Source organism: Pagrus major, chromosome 7 (genome assembly GCF_040436345.1).
Source record: "Pagrus major chromosome 7, Pma_NU_1.0".
Classification (NCBI taxonomy): Eukaryota; Metazoa; Chordata; class Actinopteri; order Spariformes; family Sparidae; genus Pagrus; species Pagrus major.
This window is the reverse complement of record NC_133221.1, coordinates 9,782,641-9,802,070: the sequence shown is the minus strand read 5'-3', so window position 1 is coordinate 9,802,070 and position 19,430 is coordinate 9,782,641. Positions and strand designations below refer to the sequence as shown.

Here is a 19,430-nt window from a genome sequence, read left to right as displayed (position 1 = left end):
TTATTCAATGAGTGAAAGTGTGACAGCCTGTTTTTTTGTCACCTTCTAGCCCTCTAGGACATGAAAAAGCATATTATGTCACAGCTGTGATATGTACGGAAAAAGAAAATCATACTCAGATCTTAAGGGAAATATTAAAATTCATAGGAACAAACTGTCTTCGCCTCTGGCTGTTTCAACCAAGAACACTTTTTAACTATAGTTATATATCGGCTATATAAATATATAAATCAATGACTACTGTATGTACTAGCCTATCTTTTGGATTTAAGTTCAAATCAGGAAATATTTTGATTCATCTTCTGTACTTCGTTCATTTTGTCTAATTTACAGTGACCAGAAAGAAGAAATATTAGCTGTTTAGTATTCATCATGGTTTTCATTAACTGAGAGTTAACAGCAATCCAAATTCAAGCAAAAATGGTGTGCTGACCTGCAGCAGTGCTAAACCACATAATGTCGGGCCTAATTATAACATTTATTTCATGAAAAATGAAATGGGAAGTTCCAATTTTTTACCACTTTTGTGTTTTTGTCCTGATTAAATGCTGGAGCTGACTGTTTAATGGTCATTTCGATTTTGATTGTAATGTTAATGCTGCTCATTTTGGATGGAGGCCAGAAGAGGATACTGCGCAACAAGATTATACATTTTAAACTGTATCATCATGGGTACATGGTGTGCACCTTAGCCAGCTGAGGCATCACAGCACTTGTAAAGAGTCCTTCAAATTTGGCCTCTCATGGTTCTCAACCCCTTCATGTCGAGTACATTTTTAAAAAGGATTTCAAGAGCATTCAGCCTTCTGACCGCAATAACTCTCTGCTGAATATCTCCAGACTTGGAACTTGGAAGTAGTCATACCAGACTTCAAGTATTCAAGTATTTATTCTTGATTTGAGACTTTTATGTACTTTTATATCCAGTATATTTGTATTTTAAGACCAAGCAGCAGTTTCTTGACCTGTACATGCTTTGAATCATTGAGTAGTGTCTGCTGGCCAACAAACGGTCTGATTGATATAAAAATGTGGAAAAACATATCAAAAAGAAAGATTCAAAATCGAAGGAGGCCAATCTTTTTGAATCTAATAATAACACACTACACGTGTTCACGACTGATGGTTCCCAATCAGATAACTCCAACCCACACATTGCTTTGGAAATCCCCACTGAAAACAAAATGTTTTTCTCACATCACCATGTGTTGATCCAATCTAAAAACGGTACAGTTCAAGTTCACAAGAGTAAACAGCACAGCAGGTGATCAAGTCTTTTCAACTCAGACTCAATATGACTGCAAGGGAAGTAAACACCTGCTGTCTCGTCCTTTCATATTTCCAAGCACATAGCAGCAAGATACTGAGGTTGTCAACTAATTTAAAAGAGTATGTTTAGCTGTTTTGGAAGATTTGTAACAAATACACACTAAGAAATCCCTCTCTTGTGAATGGAGTCAATTTTGTTGTTTTATTTTGCTTTGCTTGGTTATTATTTGGAGAATTAACTGTTTTCTCTTAAAACAGAGACCCTTTTTCATGAAGAAGGATGAATGCTCTAGTTACGTCAGTACCAGATGTTAGAGGAGTGGAGGGTTGGTTGTTCAGCTGGGTCGAATAATCATGTTTTTTGATAAAGACCCCTATAGGTACCCATGATCCTGGTTTTCATGATAATTGAATCCTACCAGGTAATTCCACTCATTTCATGCTGATAAGCTCTCTACTGTACTAGAGTACTGGCAGATTTTTCACAGCAAGTTTTTCCGGTGATCAACATGTTCGTTGGATCAGATGCCTGCTGTAGTTGTTTGGTTGGGGAAAAAAAGTTTTTAAAACATTCGGTACCCCCTGCTTTACAGACAATTACCTGAACAAGTGTTTTATTATTTTGTTTTTTTTATCTATTAACAGGTGTTAGCAAAGAAACTACTCACCACTTCTACACACACAAGGTGAATGCATCACTTCGGTAAAAATGCAGCAGCAGCATACACCAGTGACAGCCCAACACCGACGACAACCAAAGCCAAAGTCAAACCTGGAGGTCAAAGGTAATCATTGGTTAGACTAGAGAAATTTGTATTCAACTGTATGAACTAACTTTGATATTTGTGGTTCCCACTAGACTGTTTTCAGACAGGACATTCTTACATGTCCCCTATTTGAGGCGGGACGCTATCCTCCTTGTTAGCAAAATTACCAAAATGCGTCCCAGTTGTTAACATGCCATCCATCACTATCCCCCCCGAGGTCACTGATAGATGGGCTGCTGTCCAGGTACCTACCCAAATGCTATCATGTTCAGATGCGGACGTTTAATAAATAAATATTGAAAATTATTATATTTGTACAAAGCATTTCAATTTTAACCATTGCAGCTTTTCTAGCCTTTACAGGACTAGAAGTCCAGGAAACTCATAGACCAGTTGCTTGCATCGGAAATCACTCACGTGACGCTACTCAGCCAATCAAAAAAGACAGCGTAAACAGAGCTCTGATCAAGAATGGACTCTCAAATGTTCATTCCTCTCACAGTGTTTCAAAATAAGTGTGACTCATATCTGAATCCATAACAGTTTATTAAAAGCGTCAATGCGAGGCACCACTACTAGACGAAGCACATAGCATGTTTTGAGCAAACATAAAACCAAACTAAGGGCACATGAAACAAAATTTGATTTCATTTCAGTTAACCTGTAGTGGTCATAGTCACATGGTTACAGGTTCACGTTCATTCATAAAACCATGTTTACATACGTAAACATTGTATTTCATATGACACTGAATTATGATGCATTTTAGAAAATGTGAGGTTCTGAACCTTTGCTTGATGAAACATTCGATAATTCAGCCTCTTTCAGTTCTTCTACTATGGGTGCGTTCATGAAGCCGAACTGATCCTAAACACTAAAATGAGCGAGTGGCTCTTCAAAGTAGTGGAACATGGGTGTTTTGTATGAATCAACGAATGGGTGTACCATCAGTAAATGGTGGAAAGAAATACTTTCCTTGATATAATACAAAATGTAGCAGCTCTTGTACAATGAGGAAGATGACAATGTAAGAGATGATGAGACATACTACTGTAACAATATGCCTTTAAGCAGGGGCCATTCTAGGATCAGACCTTAAGGGGTGCTCAGCTCTCACATGTAAAAGACTATTGTGAATGAAATGGGGTTTTTTTTGCACTATTTCAATCTTATCCATCTCTCCACTGTCTCATCTGGTTCTTCCTCGTCTCTTTCTCGACATCCTACTTTATCTCTCTTTGCACTGACAATCGGACACAAACATATTGCATCTATGCAGTGTGAAAATGACATAACAAATCACAAATTGTCAGCAAAAAGTAGCTGATTTGGTATTATGACCACGTAGTCTTGACTATTTGTCCGCCTCGTTCTTGCTCTCTGTCTTTCTCTCCTCCTCTCTCCTTCTTTGTGCTGTCAGTCAAAAGGCACACTTAACAACAAGAGTATTTATAATATGATAAGAGGCAGGAAGAAGGGGACAAACCATATACATTTCTCACATTATTCTGATTGAATACTGGGTTGCTGTCAGCAGTGCAGTCAGGTAACATAAAAACCTCACTCTGACCTGAACCTGGCTGTTTGCTGAGAAAAAAACAAAACATTGTATGTCCATTTATGGAAAAACTGACATTTTGTAAGGGTCATATATGAAAGATAAATAACATAAATAAAATATTTTGTTCCCTTCAGGGAGGATGTGGAAATTATTAAAGAAAATTCTAATAATTAATGATAATAATTTTTATTTTGAGATGAAAAAGGTCTAAAATCGCCTTTAACTTTTAGAAATGCAAGCTACTGCTGTAGCTAGCAGCTGGCTAATGTTACACACACAAACAGCTATTCATGTGCGTGCTCTGGCGCTAGCAGTAACTACTTTTGAAATCACCCTATGACAAGTCAATATGTCTATTTAAAAAAGGCATATAATTAATTAGTTAAATTTGATTAAATTAATGCTTTTTAATATGGGCAGCACCGAGCCTCCATAGAGTCGAGTAGCTAACCTGGCAAAAAGCAGTAGGCTAAGGATAGCTAGCTAATTACCGGTTAATATTAGCTGCAGCTCACAAAACAGTAAAATAGCAGACCAAACCCATACTTTATCATTTTTAAAAATTATTTTGAAGTTTATTATGATTCAATAAAACGGTCTGAGCAGTAATTCAAATGTAACTAATCAACAGCAAAGCTAGCTAGACACATTTATGCTAGCTGTCTGTATGTTGTCTCAGTACCGGTATGTAAAGCTTCCTACTTGGCTGTCAATCAAGTCATCAGGTGCAGCTGTTCCCAGTTCAGTCGTTGTTGACTCACGGACCACAGGCAGAGGGGTTTTCTCCCAGCAGCAGCTTTTAGTCGGGCACATCGGGCCGAAACATAAAGAAAAGCAACTGTTTTTAATTTTTTCCGCGTCGTCCTGGTGGCATGCCGCTGTTTGAGGAGGACCCCGCTCACCTCTCTAAGTCTCGACTCAAGTCGGACTTGGTCGCCCACAATGTCGCGCTGCCACCTGCCAAGAGCAGAAAGGAAGTTTACGTGGAGTTACACTTAAAACACATCGACCAGAAAAACGCAGCGGCTTTCTCCAGCGACGAGGAGGAGGAGGAGGATCAAGGAGAAGATGTGGCAGTGAGTTGATCATAACTTCCAGCTTAGCCTAACCACGATGATATGACTCCTCCTGAGTGTAACCAGTCTTACTTTAAACCCCAGTTTTGTGACATGCTGCCTTCAATGCCATCATCAACCATTATATTTGCTAATGAGGGGTTGTTTTTGCATAATAAACTTTGGCTGGGAGTGGAGTAAACCCATGCTGCAAGGTTAACAGCTGTGGAAGCAGAGGAAGGGGGGAGATATATGGGTCACTGGCCACCAAAACAGTCCTCTTAGCTTGCAGAAGCATTTGAGGTCCCTGACCACTGAGCCACCAGCTGTATAGTTGGTATAGGTTTACACGAGACGCTTGGCGGCTGCCATTACAGTCGTGTGCATGTGCTTGCAACACCTGTCACACTCATTTATCTGCAGCCAGGAAGAGCAGTAAGACGCCTGGAAGTTGTTTCTGTGCTGTGTCATGGGCGTAGAAGGGCTGTTTGGACAGACTGTGTTTAGTCTGTGTGGGCAAAGCATCCGATATAAAGTCATCTGTTCAAGATGTGCACCCAAGAGAAAGAGCTGAAACACCAGTCACTGTATTGGTTAGTTGTTTTTATATAAACAACTAGAATGGCATTCAGTAGAGCGCATACCTCCACAGTCCCTTTTTAATTCAGTCGAGCCTAATCTAATATCACACCCGATCTCTTCCTTTATCTGGATCTGCACCAAAAGTCAATAGTCTGGGCCGAGATCCATCCTCCAATCCAAGTTTCGTGGAAATCCGTTCAGTAGATTTTGTGTAATCCTGCTGACAAACCAACCAGTAAACAAACTAGACTAACGGGTTATCAAACTACCTCCGCCAAGGCCCAACAGTCCCCTTTAATTCAATCAAGCCTAACGCAGTATCAAATAAAGCATCTTAAAATCTGCTGGATCCAGCCCGCTAAATATGCCAGATTTTTTGCGTAAATCCCTGACGAAAATGTCGATCTCGCAATGTTAAAGAAAGTAAGAAAAAAATCTGGGATCCATCCCTTTATCCTGATCTTTACCAAAATTCAATAGGGTCTACTCTGGGCGGGGAGACCCATCCTTCATTCAAGTTTCGTGTAAATTGGTTTTGTTGTTTTTGTGTAATCTTGTTGACCAACCAACCTACCAGCAAACAAGCGGACAAGGGTGAAAACATCATCTCCTTTGCGGAGGTAATAAATCAGATTATCTCTTAGTTTAAGACTGTTGGTCAGGCATAACAGCCTGTTTTGAGATGTCACCCGATGCACTTTTTACTACGCGATTAAATGAGAAATTAATTGGAAGATGAATCAATAATGGCAATAATGGTTAGCAGCAGCCCTGCTCGTAGTGGAGTGGTTTTCAGAGGGGTTTTGTTATGAGGAGCTCTGACAAGTAGAGTGCTTTACAGTCAAAGCCTAAGCCTGTCATAGGTATCTGATAATTCAGGCACTTTGAAATATTGTTTGGCTCTACCCGACACTTGTCTTTCACTTTTTTTTTTAACACATTCTTCTGTGGTTGTTCAGAATAGATAACATAAAAATCAGAAGACCCGTGAAATACACAAATTAAATGAATATAAAACAGATTTGGACCTAGAAACTACTGGCACTCAAGCTGCAGTCTTTGTCTAAATTCAGCAAATTTTGTTTCGTCAGGTGGAGGAGGAGGATGCAGAGGTACTTGACCCATGTGGTTTGACTGATGATGACCTCAAGGCCGCGCTGCTCAAACATGGGTTTAAAGCTGGACCCATAGTTGGTAAGACAGCACTTCATACTGTTTTGAAAATGTAGAAACACGATTCTGGTCACCATTAATGATTTTTATGTGTTAAGATGTAATGTTTCCCTTTACTCTGTTTTAAAGTCTGTATTAAGTAAGTATCGTCTGTCTTTACAAGCCTCGACCAGGGCCTTGTATGAGAATAAGCTGAGGAGGCTGCTTCAGCCTAATGGACACGACCGTCTGAATGGACCAGAGAAAGATGTATTATACTCGGACAGTGAAGAAGAAGAAGAAGAAGAAGAAGAGGAGGAAGAAGGTATGACCAGGAATGCTGATGACCTTTTAGTCTAGATGTGTATGTGTTTGTTTATTGTTGGTGTCAGATAATCATATTATTTTTATATTTTCTGTGACTTGTACAGGTTCTGAAGAAGCAAAAGAAGAAACTGTTAAACAGCCAGACCACGCCCAACAAGAGAGGAGCCAGGTGAGGAAACTGTAGAAGTTTTTGATACCTTTTTAGGTAAATGATTTGGAGCTTCCTCGTTAATGCATTTTATGAAATTGGGGACCTTACACTAACTGTGTACTGCCTGTTTATAGATCATCTTCATGCATTTTGCATTTTTGCCATAAATTGTCCCGACAGTGCCACTTAGTGGTCACAGGTTGCAACTGTGGAAGTGCACCTTGAAATAAGCACTTGCATTTTGAGTGTTGGTGTTTGTTTTTTTTCCAGAATGGTGATTTTGTTTACCCGCAGTGCTTTGTTCCTTCATCAAGGCTGGTAAATGTTACAGATATTCATATTTTTTTGCATAAAATTCTTTCAACCTGATCCTCAGGAGACACTGATGTGTTTTTTTTTTTTTCTTTGTTTGATTGGGTCGATCTTTCGTAGCGTGCTCGTGCTTCGAGAAACAGGGAACCTTGTCCCAAGTGGAATTCAAGGAATGTGTTAAAATCATCAGAGCGGAGTCGGTCTCGCTGCTCGCAGATTCCAGTAGGAATTAGTAAAGCATCCTCTGTAGATCAACGCTCAGGATTAGGATCAGGGGTAGGCTGGTCTTATTTCTCTTGTGGATTTTGAATTCTCTGCATTCCTTGTTTAGACTGACTTTACTGTGCGTACTTTTCAAGCCACAAATTGGGTGTTTTTTGTCTTACAGTGATGGGTATCTCACTGGTGTGTATATTTTGTGATGAATAATGCATGTTTTTGTTGTTGTTAACATAATAATATTCATCCTTACAGGTTTCACATGGATCACAATCAGCTATGCCTAATGGTTGCTCGTCATTTTCCTCTCAGGCCTTCAGCATCACTCAGATGGTTGAAGAGGAAAGTTAACTCCACATTTTTAAACCCACATTCCACATTTTTGTATGTAATTTTTGTTTGCGAGTAATCACTGCCCAGGGTGCTCACTCAGTAATGTACACTGTCACTTTAAACAACAGATGGAGAGTCAGAGGTCACCCTTTTCTAGCACAGACACTAAGAGAGAGTTGAATGGGAGCAATGTGCAGGAACGTTGGTCGCAATCCAACAGGGTCAGTAGTGCTCACTTTGTTCAGTCACACTTTAAGCTTAAACTTTGTGTGGTTGTTGGAGAGGTTCAATAGAGGTGGGAGGAAATTCAGACCACAGAAATCCAGTGTTTTATAATCTGCTACGTTTCTTTTCCTTAGCTGGACACGCAAATTGTGGACAAGCGCAACCGGTCCCTGTACTACACTCCCGAGGTCTCCCCTTATAAACGGGAAATGAAGGCATAACCATCTTCTCGCTGGCTTTTACTTATCTGTTTTTATTCCATGTCACTTGATGGGTGTGTGTGTGCACGATCTACAAGAACACACTTTGTTTGGTGTAACTGCTTTCATAAGCAAGTGTTATATAACCCAAATTACAAAACAATAACCTTAATACTTGCTGTACTTTGTCGGTATGTCAATCTCTGCTCATCACATCAACAATCAGCCTTATCCTTTATTTTTTTCCACCTGACTTGCTGGACTTCCATCTCTGTGGGACACTGCTGGCTGTGACGTATTTGTGTTTACTCTGGTGAACTGTCAGTAATTTTGGCTTTCTTTTCTAGCCTCCTCTGGAGCCTGTGAAAGATCTTCTCAATGACTTGATTCAAGACACTCAGGTCACACCAACAGGGATCTAGTAAGTGCCACACCGACACTATAATAGTGCAATTAGAATCTCCTCACGGCTTTCTAAATAATATATTCATGCGTCAGCCATTTTCCTCTGATGTCACGCTCAAGGTGGGAAGCTCGAATGCTGGGATAATGTTATGTTTTCTAGGTTGCAAGTCTTAAAAGTGTAGGGAATCTGACAAATCGTTATCATTTCAACCCCTTTCCGATTGATCTGCAAATGAAAAGATGATGGACAGTTAAAATCTGGGGGGGCATCGGGCCATATTCAAGGTAAAATCACATATTTGATAACCTGTTAGCTAACGTTCAGCATTCAGCCACTTCCTAGGTAACATTACTGTTTGATTACAAATAGTGTGTTTAACATCCAGGCTGAGATAAATGTGTCCAAGATATGTGTTAATGTTAATTTACACCTTTCTTATCATATCTTGCAACACTACTAAACAAAATGTTATCTAGGAAGTGGCTGAATGCTGGGTAAGGTAAGGTAATGGGTTATCAAATATGTTGTTTTACTTTGAAATACAGCCCGATTTCCCTCTGGATTTTGTCTGTTAACAATATTTCCGATTCCCTATTTTTATAGGAAAGCTTGAACACAGCAGAATGACATTTGAGCTTTCCAAAATGGCTGCTGTGTGAATATGGTGTATTGCTAAGTGAGAATTGGGTGTCACAGAATTAGGCGAAATGTAGAGAAATGAAAGATGAGGGGTGATACACGGACAACTAGCATAATGACAGATTTGTAACTGGATTATCGGCACACATACCCTATTTTTTTTTTTTTTTTTTTTTCAGTGCAACACGTCGGAGACCCATCAAGGGTGCAGCAGGGAGACCTATCGAGTATGCGTACCCAGACTCTCCGGCCAGTCCCGCGACCCTGGAGAGACGAGAACTGGAGCGCCGCCTCGTGCCCATCCACATACAGATTTTCATCTTCCTCATTGTTGTGGTTCTTTTGTATATCATTTATGCTTGTGTTGAGGAAAACTCGCTTAGTCCTTTTACGGCCTTACTAGACGGTCTGAACCAAGAGCCAGACAGTGAGGAGGGGCTCCTGCTTCAGGCTGAGATACAGGACACACCAGCGCCCTCTGGAGAGGAGTAAATCTGGACTTTTTTTAAAAAATCCTCTGCATTGACGTTATTTTGTTGTTGTGGTTCTTGTGGCCATGATGACCTTTTTCCTGGGATGTCTTCAGGAAGCACATATTGCTTTAAAAGTTAATAATTGGTTGTCTGTGATTGTGTGTCTGTACGGGAACAAACTTCAACATCCAGTTTTACATGTTTATTTGTTATGGATGAAAGTTTTGTCAATTGTTTTGTGTCGTGGCTCAAGACTTTTCTCTCATTTAAAAATAATAATTAGATGTGATATGTGATGGAGCCTTTTTCAATGAATTTCTGTCATTGTACTACGTTTTTTTTAAATATTTGAACCATATTTCAAAATAAAGGATGTTTCGCTTCATATATTTCGTGCGACTGATAATACTAACTAAGTGAATGCATGCAGATATACAAATCAGTAGGGACCATTCATGTAATTAAATCGCTTTTACTAGGCCACATGAGGGAGTACAAGTTATATTGGTACTTTCTAACAGAGCAGACTGATTACTTTCTCTCCAGTCACAGGTGAATTGTTGCTGTCGGGCCAGCAGGTGTCTCCCTTTCAACAAGCCTCAGCTTGAATCCGCCTGCACACACACAGTGAAGCCAGTTCCGCTGTCACAACACTACAATGACAGACTCAGGGCCAAAGTTCAAAATATTCAAGTTTTTAAAGATTATTACTTGTAGCTTCATCCTTACACTGCTGCTGTTATTTACCATAGCATCTCTCAGGACCCTCTCACTGGACGTAAACATCGGACTTCAGCTCGCACGCTGGGAAAAGACGAATAACATCTCGCTTGACATAGACCACCGCCGGAGAGAGGAGCTGCTTGCTAACTTTAAAGGTAATTTTTCCGCTTGTTAGCTTGTGAAGTGTAACTAAACAACCCCCTTGTGTGGAAAGGAAGGGGGTAGAAACGTGGAGAAGCAGCCGCCACTGACCAGACTTGTTTCTGCTCATTCATGCAGAAGCTATCCGGATCCCCACAGTGTCATTCTCAGAGACGGAGATAAACACGACCGCGCTGCTCGAGTTTGACAGGCTCCTCAGGAAAGGTAAACACCCGTTTGTCTTTCATGCTAGTCACTGGCGTGTCGTCTATAATGGCTTCAGACACATGTCACATGATGTCTTAGCCGAGCAGCTCCAGCTAAACGTTTGACAGCAAACCCCAATGGTGTTTAATTGACGTCAAAACACGTCCAAGAGAGAGCTGCGAGCTACAAACTTGAGCTAACGCTTAGCTAGCTAAAATGGTTATCGACGGTCGGTGTCACTCCCCTCTTTCAGTCGCTCTTTATGGCTGAGAGTGTGTTTGTAACACACTGTTGAGCAAAATTCATGTCATGTTTTGTACGGTTTTCTACAGATTACAGTCACAGTGGTGTCACTCTACAGGTGTCAGCAGACTTCACGTGAGAACCAGACCGATATATCTGCTGATGTTAACCGCCGATACTGGCCCATGACAGATACTGTATGTTGGTATCGGTGTTCAGGCTTGGGGAGTGACGGTATACATGAAACAGGATTACGCAATTATGATAGAAAAAAAAACATAATTAGAAAAAGAGGAAATAATAGAAAAAATAACTGTATTCTGGTAAAGTTACAGAAAAAAAAAGATGTTATTAGATTCCACATACATTCAGTAAAAAAAACAAACAAGGGGGTAACAAACAGGATCACAATTTTTCAGATAGAAATGACAAACACTTCACGAGTCTCACACAAACCTAATTAAACCGAATGCAGTTGTTATTAAGATGAATTAAAAGCTAAATTCTTAGTTTGCATATGTTTGGAATTGAGATAATCCACAAGTAGCGGAAAGTAATCGAGTTACAATTACTTTAATATTATGATACTTGGATTTTTTTTTGTTTTTATGCAGAAAAAGATGCTTGGGGTCATTTATAATTATTAAATTCCCCTGTGAAGTTTACTGTTTCAGTGCTCTGATGTCATTTTGGAAAATGAAGTTTGTTGATGCACAGTAAAATTACATCCATTATGTATGTATCTTTTCACCACATTTGAGGAATTATTGCAAAAATGTGTGTTTATGTACAGTATATATTCTGTGTATGTAAGAATCTTCTTCCTGTGTCAGCCTTCCCAACAGTTTTCTCTTCAAGCTTGGTTCATCATGAATTGGTGGCCAAATACAGTCACTTGTTTTGGGTGCCAGGATCACAGCCTGACCTCGTGCCATACATGCTGCTGGCCCACATTGATGTCGTACCTGCCTCAGAGTCAGATGGCTGGGAGGCCCCACCATTTTCTGCCCAGGAGATAGATGACTTCATCTATGGTAGAGGGACCATAGATGACAAGAGCCCTGTAATGGTGAGAAATCAAGTGATATTTTGTGTGATGATGGCTATTACAAAGAATTGAGTTATATATTTATTCCCTTTTCTTTTACCAGCCAGGCAAAACTGATATGTTTTATTTCGTCCAGGGAATACTTCAGGCACTGGAGTACTTGCTGATAAAAGGATATGCTCCACGCAGAGGATTTTACGTCGGCCTTGGTCATGATGAAGAAGTACTTTACCTTTTTATAAAACTTGCACTTTTTTGATATTTTTTTAAAATAATAGTTTTAAAAAATCTTATTTGAATGTCTGTGTCTTTTGATATTTGTTTTAAAGGTCAGTGGCTACAAGGGGGCAATGAGCATAGTACGTGTCCTGAAGCAGCGCGGTGTACAGCTGTCATTTGTCATGGATGAGGGCCTAGCTATACTTGATGGAGTCATTAGTGGTCTCGAAGGACCTGCTGCCCTGTGAGAACCTGCCATGCTCTGTTGTAAACGTGATCTTTAGTTTGTAGCTTTTTCATAGTAAAAGTTAAGTCACTAGTATAGCCTTAAAATTGCATGTCTCCGTTAAATTGTGTAAAGAAAATATATAAGTAATTGATGTGTGTGTAAATGTTTTGTAGAATTGGGATAAGTGAAAAAGGTCAGGCCACTGTAAAGCTTAGTGTGGCTATGCTCCCTGGTCACTCCTCAATGCCTCCCAGGGAGACCAGCATTGGGATCTTGGCTGCAGCAGTCAAAAGGTGAGAGGAACATTTTCTTCAAATTGAGAATTCTAGCTCATTTAATTGACCTACAATGAATTCTGGTTCATGTTGTACCACATATTTAATTAGATTCTACATTTTTACCACTCCACAAACAAAAAGCTTAACTCTAAGACTTACACTTTGTTGTGCACTTCCTCAGACTAGAGGAAAACCCCATGCCAAGATTGTTTGGTCATGGGCCTGAACGTGGAACCTTTGAGCATCTGGCCCATAAGGTAAGGGGGGCCAAGTATTTTTCTGTTACATAACACAGATATCAACACAACCCTGTTGTTTCTCAGTTTCTCATTTTTTGACTTCAGTTTAAGCTCCCAATGAAGTTGATAATGTCGAATTTGTGGCTGTTTGCCCCACTCCTTGGCAGGTAATTACATCCTAAAATTAATCTGACGTTTTCTTCTAATCGTGTCTATTAGAATTAATAAGTTAATATGTTTTTTTTTTCAGGGTTCTTGAAAGAAAATCAGACACAAATGCTTTTGTAAGGACAACCACAGCAGTCACCATGTTTAATGCAGGAGTTAAGGTATAGTTATTTTTATTAAATCGAAAGAAATTCAGAGGAAATTAAATTTCAAGCAATTTAGTTTTTCTTAAAAAACTTAGAAATGTCCTAAATTCTTTCCCACCTTGTAGGTGAATGTTATCCCTTCCCTCGCTGAAGCTTATGTAAATCTACGAATCCATTCGGCACAGTCATTACAAGAGGTAAGGTCAGAAATTTCACCTTTTCTTTTGAAAATTCCTGCTATTCACTGCTCTGCCTATCAATATTCTGAGTTGATAAAGATGTGTGCTGTTTCGTCCAGGTCCTAGACCTCATCCAGTTGACAGTAGGGGACCAGCGAGTGAAAATGGAACTTGTTGATGGGTTTGACCCTCTGCCTGTCAGCTCCACTGATGAAAAATCCTTTGGCTTCCAGATTATCAAGAAAACTGTGTTGGACATGTTTCCAACAGTTACAGTTGCTCCAGGTAGAATCCAGATAGATTCAATATTATATATTTTTTTTTGATTAATGTCCAAGTTTTCCACAAGTGTTTTGATTTAATGTTTTAATGTGCAGGTATATGTATCGGGAACACAGACAGCCGACACTTCAAAGACCTGACCAATGATATTTATCGCTTTGCACCCATCTGGTTTAAACCAGGTGATGCTCAGAGGTAAGAATCTAATATGTCTAACACTGAATAAAGTCTTAACAAAGCTTGCTGTGGTCATTATAATAAACTGCCTGTCTAAAATAATTTCTGGAAGACTGAAAGGCAACTTTTTGGGGTAAGTTTCTAATTTGGTCCCATGGTTACATCAAACTTTTGATGCAATGGCGTTACCTACGTGACCTGTACTGACTTTAAGTTCATCTTGAATCATTATAATAAAAAGAGTTTTATAGAACCAACCTCATACCTGATTTAATTCTCAGTATTGGTAACAACAAACCATTATGCAAGAATAATGACAAATAATGGAAAGAAGGTAATGCATTTTCTTCTTTTTTAGATAACATTAAGGAAACATGTTTGTTTCTTTTTCTTAGATTCCATGGCATCAACGAAAGGATTTCCAAAAAGAACTATGAAGAGCTTGTAGTATTTTACTCCAGTCTGATTCAAAATTGTGACATTCAGAAGCTTCCCGAGCCTCACAGCTCTGTCCACGAACTCTAAGGAATAGACAATATGGGTCATAATAACTGCAATTCAAAAGATTGTTATTGTTAGTCTGAAAAATTTCAGGGACGGGACCATGACTTACTGTATAGTCACGAATTTTCAAACTAAATTATCTGATACTGCATTTTAGAGCCAAAAAGTGACATTTTCCAAACAGAAAACTCATGTCAATCTTCCTTGATGACATACAGTATTGACCTAGTTGGGATGAAATGAGCCTGAGATAACTACGTGGAAATCCTCTGCATGTGTGATTAAGATTTTGTGGTAGGCTGCTGGGGTAATTTTTGAATTTTAAATTGTGAATGTATAATTGAATGAAATGATAAGACTGGTACTTAAACATTTTGAAGTTTGATGGTTAACATAATTTCAATGAAATGACTACAAAATATTTTTATATAAAAAGACTTACTTTGGAAATACTGAATTGTGATTTTTAAAAATGTACAATCTACTTTGACTGACTCATTAAAATCAATACTGATTTGTAACACTGATTTGAATTTGCACACAACTTGAGATGGGCATCACTTAAAAATACAGCAGATAACTTAATGATGTGCTTGTTGTCATTTGATATATATCAATCAGGACATTACACAATATGCTTACAAAATCACAGTATATATTGGTATTGACAGACAACACAAAAGGTTACTAGTTTGCATTCATTCATGCAGACAGGCAGCAAGATTAAAAGTGACTTTTGGTAAGCCTTTGTTGTGTTGATGATGTATGTCAATGTTGACTATTGGTAATACACTGTGGCCATGTGGAAATAGATTATACAACTTAAAAAGCATGTGCTACTTATAAATGGCATGCTGCTTGTGTTCAACTGATAGCTGCTATGTCCCACTTACAGAGTGCCATTTATAACAGGTAGTTCATACTACCAGTACAGTATTTCTAACCAGTTGGCTATAAATGATGGGCTGTTGATACATATTTGGAATATTTATTTATTGACGGCTCACTGATACCTCACGAAACATTCAAACAGTTATGATGTCGGTGAGAACAGCTTCTTGCAATATTGACAACTGAAAGCCTGTCTAAAAGGAAATATCAGCACATCAAAAAACATTCTGCATCTACCACCATTGTTCAATCTGCTCAAACTAGCTAAACAACAGATAAATGCTGTAGCACAATTTACATCAGTACCAACTACTGCTTGCAACTCTGCAATAATGTCTTCTCATTGATCATAAAATCTAATTTCACCTTGCTCAGTAAAATATTCTACAAATTTACTCAGATCAATTACAAATCTATTTATGTATTACTTTCTTTCTTCAATGAATATACAAATAGTACCACAAAGGACAATGCAGTCCTGTCACTAGGCACAAATGTTTATAAAAAGGGTTTATAATATAAATCCACCAGGTTTCCTCTTGGAGCAGTTATTGCCACTGGTAAGTCATTTAACACCTGATAGGCGAAGACAGACAAACAGAACAACTGTAGAACAGGACAAAACAAAATGTGCTGATGCTTGTGGTATTTGATTAATTTATTATTATTAATTTAGTCATTTTGTAATATTAATTAGTATGTATTTACATTTAGACATTCGGTACGTAAATATGTGCAATACGCAACATTTGCGTCATTATGTAAGTCAAATCCAATCACTCAGTCACTCACCTAAATGTAAACCAACAAGAAACCCATACAATAGAGTTAGCAATGTCAGCAATGGCATGTAACTAAAACAACCATATAATTAAGTAGGGCTGGTCAGATTGACTGATGGCAGAAAAAAACAACAACAGAACATACACATCCAAATGATTTAGCTAGACGTCAAATTAACAGATACCAACAGGATAACAATTGTGAGTACACAGTACATGCTGTATGTGTTATATATTGTTAAATAAAATAAATATTGTATATTGACAGACATGGGTGAGAAGATGTTGCCACACTTAACATGTATACACAGTTGCAATTGATCAAAGTGAATGTAATTAAATGCTGAAAGATTATGTGTCATGACCTGAATGTAAAGCTATTTTGTTTGTTAACTGAGAGATTTAATAAAATAAAAAGGATTTAATCATTATCTCTTTTTTGGCATTTCTGTTGGGACAGAGAGTTTAAGGAAATTCATCTGAAAATGCTAGTGCAGATTTTTCTGCAAATTATGTTAATATATACATTTTTTTAACAATGCCATCCATTTGTTGATAAGTATAAATATTGCCACTTATGGACAGTTAAATTATGTCATGTGCAATTGTTCATGGATTTTCACAGCATTCACAGCTTACTTTGAAGACCAAACCTGTTCTGCATTTTTCAATGGTGAAATTCTGACCCGCACATTTGAAAAAAGATGTTGGGTCGTCAGGGACAGGGAAACGCTGTTGACTCTTGCCATCACAGGGGATCCCAGTTGTAGTAGGGGGAGCTGTTGTTATTGTGGTAGGGGGAGTTGTGGTTGTAGTGGTTGTGGTAGGGGGCGTTGTTGTGGTTGTGGTAGGGGGCATTGTAGTGGTTGTGGTAGGGGGGGTTGTTGTTGTGGTTGTAGTAGGGAGAGCTGTTGTTGTGGTAGGGGACATTGTAGTGGTTGTGGTAGGAGGGGTTGTTGTTGTGGTTGTAGTAGCGGGAGCTGTTGTTGTAGTAGGGGGAGCCGTTGTTGTAGTAGGGGGAGCTGTTGTTGTGGTAGGGGGAGTTGTGGTTGTAGGAGGGGAAGTAGTGGTTGTGGTAGGGGGCATTGTTGTGGTTGTAGGAGGAGCTGTTGTTGTGGTAGGTGGAGTAGTGGTTGTGGTAGGGGGCATTGTAGTGGTTGTAGTAGGGGGCATTGTGGTGGTTGTGGTAGGGGACATTGTTGTGGTTGTAGTAGGGGGAGCTGTTGTTGTGGTAGGGGGAGTTGTGGTTGTAGTAGGGGAAGTAATGATTGTGGTAGGGGGCATGGTTGTGGTAGGAGGAGCTGTTGTTGTGGTCCGGGAAGTAGTGGTTGTGGAAGGGGGCATTGTAGTGGTTGTGGTAGGGGGGGTTGTTGTTGTGGTTGTAGTAGGGGGAGCTGTTGTTGTGGTAGGGGGAGTTGCGGTTGTAGTAGGGGCAGTTGTGGTTGTAGTAGAGGGAGTAGTGGTTGTGGTAGGGAGAGCTGTTGTTGTTGTGGTAGGGGGCATTGTAGTTGTGGTAGAGGGGGTTGTTGTTGTGGTAGAGGGGGTTGTTGTTGTGGTAGGGGGAGTTGTGGTTGTAGGAGGGGAAGTGGTGGTTGTGGTAGGGGGCATTGTAGTTGTTGTGGTAGGGGGGGTTGTTGTGGTTGTAGTAGGGGGAGTTGTGGTTGTGGTAGGGGCAGTTGTTGTAGTAGGGGGAGCTGTTGTTGATGTGGTAGGGGGAGTTGTGGTTGTAGTAGGTGAAGTAGAGGTTGTGGAAGGGGGCATTGTAGTGGTTGTGGTAAGGGGGGTTGTTGTGGTTGTAGTAGGGGGAGCTGTTGTTGTTGTGGTAGGGGAAGTAGTGGTTGTGGTAGGGGGCATTGTTGTGGTTGTAGTAGGGGGAGCTGTTGTTGTGGTAGGGGCATTTGTGGTCGTAGTAGGGGGAGCTGTTGTTGTGGTAGGGGGTATGGTTGTGGTAGGGGGCATTGTAGTTGTTGTGGTAGAGGGGGTTGTTGTTGTGGTAGGAGGAGTTGTGGTTGTAGGAGGGGAAGTAGTGGTTGTGGTAGGGGGCATTGTTATGGTTGTGGTAGGGAGCATTGTAGTTGTTGTGGTAGGGAGGGTTGTGGTTGTAGTAGGGGCAGTTGTGGTTGTGGTAGGGGGCATTGTAGTGGTTGTGGTAGGGGGGGTTGTTGTGGTTGTAGTAGGGGGAGTTGTGGTAGGGGTAGGGGTAGTTGTGGTTGTAGTAGGGGGAGCTGTTGTTGTGATAGGGGGAGTTGTGGTTGTAGTAGGGGGAGCTGTTGTTGTGGTAGGGGGAGTTGTGGTTGTAGGAGGGGAAGTGGTGGTTGTGGTAGGGGGCATTGTTGTGGTTGTGGTAGGAGGCATTGTAGTTGTGGTAGGGGGAGTTGTGGTTGTAGGAGAGGGAGTAGTAGTTGTGGTAGGCGGAGTAGTGGTTGTGGTAGGGGGAGTTGTGGTTGTAGTAGGGGCAGTTGTGGTTGTGGTAGGAGGCATTGTAGTTGTTGTGGTAGGGGGGGTTGTTGTGGTTGTAGTAGGGGGAGTTGTGGTTGTGGTAGGGGCAGTTGTTGTAGTAGGGGGAGCTGTTGTTGATGTGGTAGGGGGAGTTGTGGTTGTAGTAGGTGAAGTAGAGGTTGTGGAAGGGGGCATTGTAGTGGTTGTGGTAAGGGGGGTTGTTGTTGTGGTTGTAGTAGGGGGAGCTGTTGTTGTTGTGGTAGGGGAAGTAGTGGTTGTGGTAGGGGGCATTGTAGTGGTTGTGGTAGGGGGGGTTGTTGTGGTTGTAGTAGGGGGAGCTGTTGTTGTGGTAGGGGGAGTTGTGGTTGTGGTAGGGGCATTTGTGGTTGTAGTAGGGGGAGCTGTTGTTGTGGTAGGGGGAGTTGTGGTTGTAGTAGGGGAAGTAGTGATTGTGGTAGGGGGCATGGTTGTGGTTGTGGTAGGGGGCATTGTAGTGGTTGTGGTAGGGGGAGTTGTGGTTGTGGTAGGGGGAGTTGTGGTTGTAGGAGGGGAAGTGGTGGTTGTGGTAGGGGGCATTGTTGTGGTTGTGGTAGGAGGCATTGTAGTTGTTGTGGTAGGGGGAGTTGTGGTTGTAGGAGAGGGAGCTGTTGTTGTGGTAGGGGGCGTTGTTGTGGTTGTGGTAGGGGGTGTTGTTGTGGTTGTGGTAGGGGGCATTGTAGTGGTTGTGGTAGGGGGCATTGTAGTGGTTGTGGTAGGGGGAGTTGTGGTTGTGGTAGGGGGACTTGTGGTTGTAGGAGGGGAAGTGGTGGTTGTGGTAGGGGGAGTTGTTGTGGTTGTGGTAGGAGGCATTGTAGTTGTTGTGGT

General features: G+C 40.5%; 2 protein-coding genes across 2 annotated transcripts; both read left to right on the top strand.

Annotated features, from left to right (window-relative positions):
- The first annotated feature begins 4,275 nt into the window (after positions 1-4,275).
- On the top strand, positions 4,276-10,056 carry lemd1 (LEM domain containing 1). The gene is made up of 11 exons (XM_073470520.1): positions 4,276-4,673; positions 6,326-6,428; positions 6,571-6,711; positions 6,818-6,882; positions 7,135-7,182; positions 7,297-7,452; positions 7,651-7,737; positions 7,857-7,949; positions 8,088-8,141; positions 8,501-8,574; positions 9,378-10,056. Exons 1-11 carry the CDS (start codon positions 4,470-4,472, stop codon positions 9,688-9,690), a joined length of 1,338 nt encoding a protein of 445 aa, XP_073326621.1. The 5' UTR covers positions 4,276-4,469; the 3' UTR covers positions 9,691-10,056.
- A 221-nt stretch (positions 10,057-10,277) lies between these two features.
- Positions 10,278-16,558, top strand: pm20d1.2 (peptidase M20 domain containing 1, tandem duplicate 2). Its single transcript, XM_073469867.1, has 13 exons — positions 10,278-10,549; positions 10,674-10,760; positions 11,819-12,054; positions 12,170-12,256; positions 12,363-12,496; positions 12,655-12,774; positions 12,941-13,016; positions 13,104-13,165; positions 13,249-13,327; positions 13,438-13,509; positions 13,611-13,776; positions 13,869-13,968; positions 14,346-16,558. The coding sequence occupies exons 1-13, from the start codon at positions 10,330-10,332 to the stop codon at positions 14,473-14,475; spliced, it is 1,569 nt and encodes a 522-aa protein (XP_073325968.1). The 5' UTR covers positions 10,278-10,329; the 3' UTR covers positions 14,476-16,558.
- The last annotated feature ends 2,872 nt before the right edge of the window (positions 16,559-19,430 follow it).

What these genes read in the sequence shown, in the direction of transcription:
- lemd1 (XM_073470520.1), top strand. Translation starts at nt 4,470, where the DNA reads ATGCCGCTGTTTGAGGAGGACCCCGCTCACCTCTCTAAGTCTCGACTC. An exon ending in TAAAGCTGGACCCATAGTTG is followed by an intron (nt 6,429 to 6,570) that starts GTAAGACAGCAC and finishes TGTCTTTACAAG; the next exon opens with CCTCGACCAGGGCCTTGTAT. An exon ending in GCTCAGGATTAGGATCAGGG is followed by an intron (nt 7,453 to 7,650) that starts GTAGGCTGGTCT and finishes TCATCCTTACAG; the next exon opens with GTTTCACATGGATCACAATC.
- pm20d1.2 (XM_073469867.1), top strand. Translation starts at nt 10,330, where the DNA reads ATGACAGACTCAGGGCCAAAGTTCAAAATATTCAAGTTTTTAAAGATT. An exon ending in CTCGAAGGACCTGCTGCCCT is followed by an intron (nt 12,497 to 12,654) that starts GTGAGAACCTGC and finishes AATGTTTTGTAG; the next exon opens with AATTGGGATAAGTGAAAAAG. An exon ending in TTGGCTGCAGCAGTCAAAAG is followed by an intron (nt 12,775 to 12,940) that starts GTGAGAGGAACA and finishes GCACTTCCTCAG; the next exon opens with ACTAGAGGAAAACCCCATGC.